This window comes from Engraulis encrasicolus, chromosome 5 (assembly GCF_034702125.1).
Source record: "Engraulis encrasicolus isolate BLACKSEA-1 chromosome 5, IST_EnEncr_1.0, whole genome shotgun sequence".
Lineage (NCBI taxonomy): Eukaryota > Metazoa > Chordata > Actinopteri > Clupeiformes > Engraulidae > Engraulis > Engraulis encrasicolus.
The window spans coordinates 43,694,276-43,696,775 of NC_085861.1; the positions used below are offsets into that span (position 1 = coordinate 43,694,276).

General features: G+C 48.6%; 1 protein-coding gene across 1 annotated transcript in view; it reads right to left on the reverse strand.

Annotated features, from left to right (window-relative positions):
- tuft1a (tuftelin 1a) overlaps positions 1-2,500 on the reverse strand; it is a 23,963-nt gene that overhangs the window by 11,664 nt on the left and 9,799 nt on the right. Inside the window, exon 2 of the mRNA XM_063199517.1 lies at positions 71-154. Within this exon, the coding sequence (XP_063055587.1) occupies positions 71-154 (84 nt within the window). The remainder of the gene's footprint in view (positions 1-70; positions 155-2,500) is intronic.

Consider the following 2,500-nt stretch of genomic DNA (forward strand, 5'->3'; position numbering starts at 1 on the left):
GTGTGCGTGTGCGTGTGCGTGTGCGTGCGTGTACTGTAGTGTGTGTGTGTGTGTCAGCGTGGGGTCTTACCTTGCCGTGGCTCTGCTGCTGTTGCTGCTGCTGCTGCTGCTGCTGCTGGTTCTGTAGGGTGAGCCGGAGCCGTCTACAGCTCTCCTAGAGATGGAGGGATGGAGGGATGGAGGAGAGAGAGAGACAGAGAGAGAGAGCGAAGAACGACTTTAGTCTACTGTGGTGTGTGACAGAATGAGAGAGAGTGAGAGAAGGAGGGAGAGAACAGGCAGACTCACACAAAGAGACCGTTATGAGCAGGGGAAACGAGTGATGAGGGAGAAGGGCAGCTATATGGACGAGTCGGGAAAAGAGGGGAGGAGAAAATGAGTAATAATCACACAACACAAGGGAGAGAGAGAGAGAGAGAGAGAGAGAGAGAGAGAGAGAGAGAGAAGGGGAGAAAGACTGAAAGGGGGCCAGTAAGTCGTAAAAGTTTGAAGGGAGAGAGCCAATGCCATGAGAACGAGCGAATAAGAGCGAGAGAAAAAGAAAGAGCGTATTATAAAAAAAGAAAACGGAATATTTACAGGTCCAAGGAGACGGAATGTTCAGTATACACAGTACACTGTCCTCAGCTCTAGAGCTCAGGGAAGATGCCAAAACCCTCTCCCATGCCAGCTGCACGGACATTTGAATGTAAATTTGAATTTGGGGAGTGACAGAACAAGCGAATGAGAGAGCGAGCGAGAGAGAGAGAGAGAGAGAGAGAGAGAGAGAGAGAGAAAATGAACAGTAGACAGACAAGAAAGAGGAAAAGGGAGGGCTTGAATCTAAGTTATGACTGTCCTTTCAAGGAGGACGGACGGAATATCACTATGGTAACGGAGTTCCCGGGCCACAATAAACAACAGCAACGACGGCAGCCGGGGTAGGGAGCACTGGGGGAGAGCGTGGGTGACCAACAAAGAGCAGAGCTCTAAACATACACAAACTAACTCATGCTGGCACACACACACATACAGAAGCGCATATAGTACACACACATGGGTAAATACACACAAGCACATGTGCGAATGCGCGCGCGCACACACACACACACACACACACACACACACACACACACACACACACACACACACACACACACACACACACACACACACACACACACACACACACACACACACACACACACACACACACACACACACACACTGTATATGCTGTGAGAAACAAAAGCACATGTACAGTATGAGCATACTGTAGTTCTTTAACTCTGATGAGATAAATGTGTGGGACGGGACCCAGCAGGGTTTACTGTGATAAAGGGGCCCTGTGTGTCTGTGTTTACGGTAAGCTGCGTGGATAATGATGATGGGGATGGATGAGAGGGTTGTTACATAACACACAAGTTTCCTTCTCAGTTTAGTTCTGCACCCGTTTCTCTCAGTGACGAAGGCGGATAAATGTATCCATCTGCTGCCACAGAGCTCAGAGGTATAATCAGACCCTCTCTCTCTCTCTCTCTCTCTCTCTCTCTCTCTCTCTCTCTCTCTAACACAGCCCCTCTTTCTTTTACTCTTTCTTTCTCTCCACCTCTTACTTTCTGTTGTTCATCTTTTCCTTTTCATCTCTCTCTTTGTCTGTCTTCCTCCTCTCTCTCTATCCTCTTCGTCCTTCTCTTTTCTAGTGTATCTTGCACTATTTATCTGTCAGTGCGTATCTCGGTTGGCTGCACCTGGCCGGTGTCTGTCCACACCACTTTGTTTGGCATTGTCCCCCCACTAGGCTGTCATGTCCTCCCACTACACTATGCTGGTCTCCACTAGGCTGCCATGTCCCCCAAATGCCATGTCCTCCCACTACACTATGCTGGTCCCCACTAGGCTGTCATGTCCTCCCACTACACTATGCTGGTCCCCACTAAGCTGTCATGTCCCCCCACTACACTATGCTGGTCCCCACTAGGCTGCCATGTCCTCCCACTACACTATGCTGGTCTACAGTAGGCTGCCATGTCCCCAGACTGTCATGTCCCTAACTACACTGAGCTCCAGTACTGAGTGCTGCTGAGTGCTGGAATGCTACTGTGGGCTACTAAATTGGACACTCTCTGGCTTCATGGCACGCACCGGGAGGTAGCTGCTAACCACACACACACACACAGCTTCAGGAGAAGCCAGGGAAGAAAAAGAAGAGAAAGAAGAATTGACATGGAGTGTGTGTGTGAGAGAGAGAGGGAGAAAGAGAGTGAGATATGAGAGAAAATCAAAGGAAAACAGAGAACGAGTTTGAAATACGGTAAGAAAAAAGAGAGATAAAGAGAGATGGAAAGGGCACATTCCCCATGCCCACTGAAATGTCTGTAGGTCAATCGAAATCCCACACAATGCCATTTCACACCCTGAATATTCACCTCATTTACCCTCACACAAAACGGGCATAAGGTAGCTCAACATAATCCTAAAAGACATGATCATACATTTGCCATCACCAAAAATGGCAAAG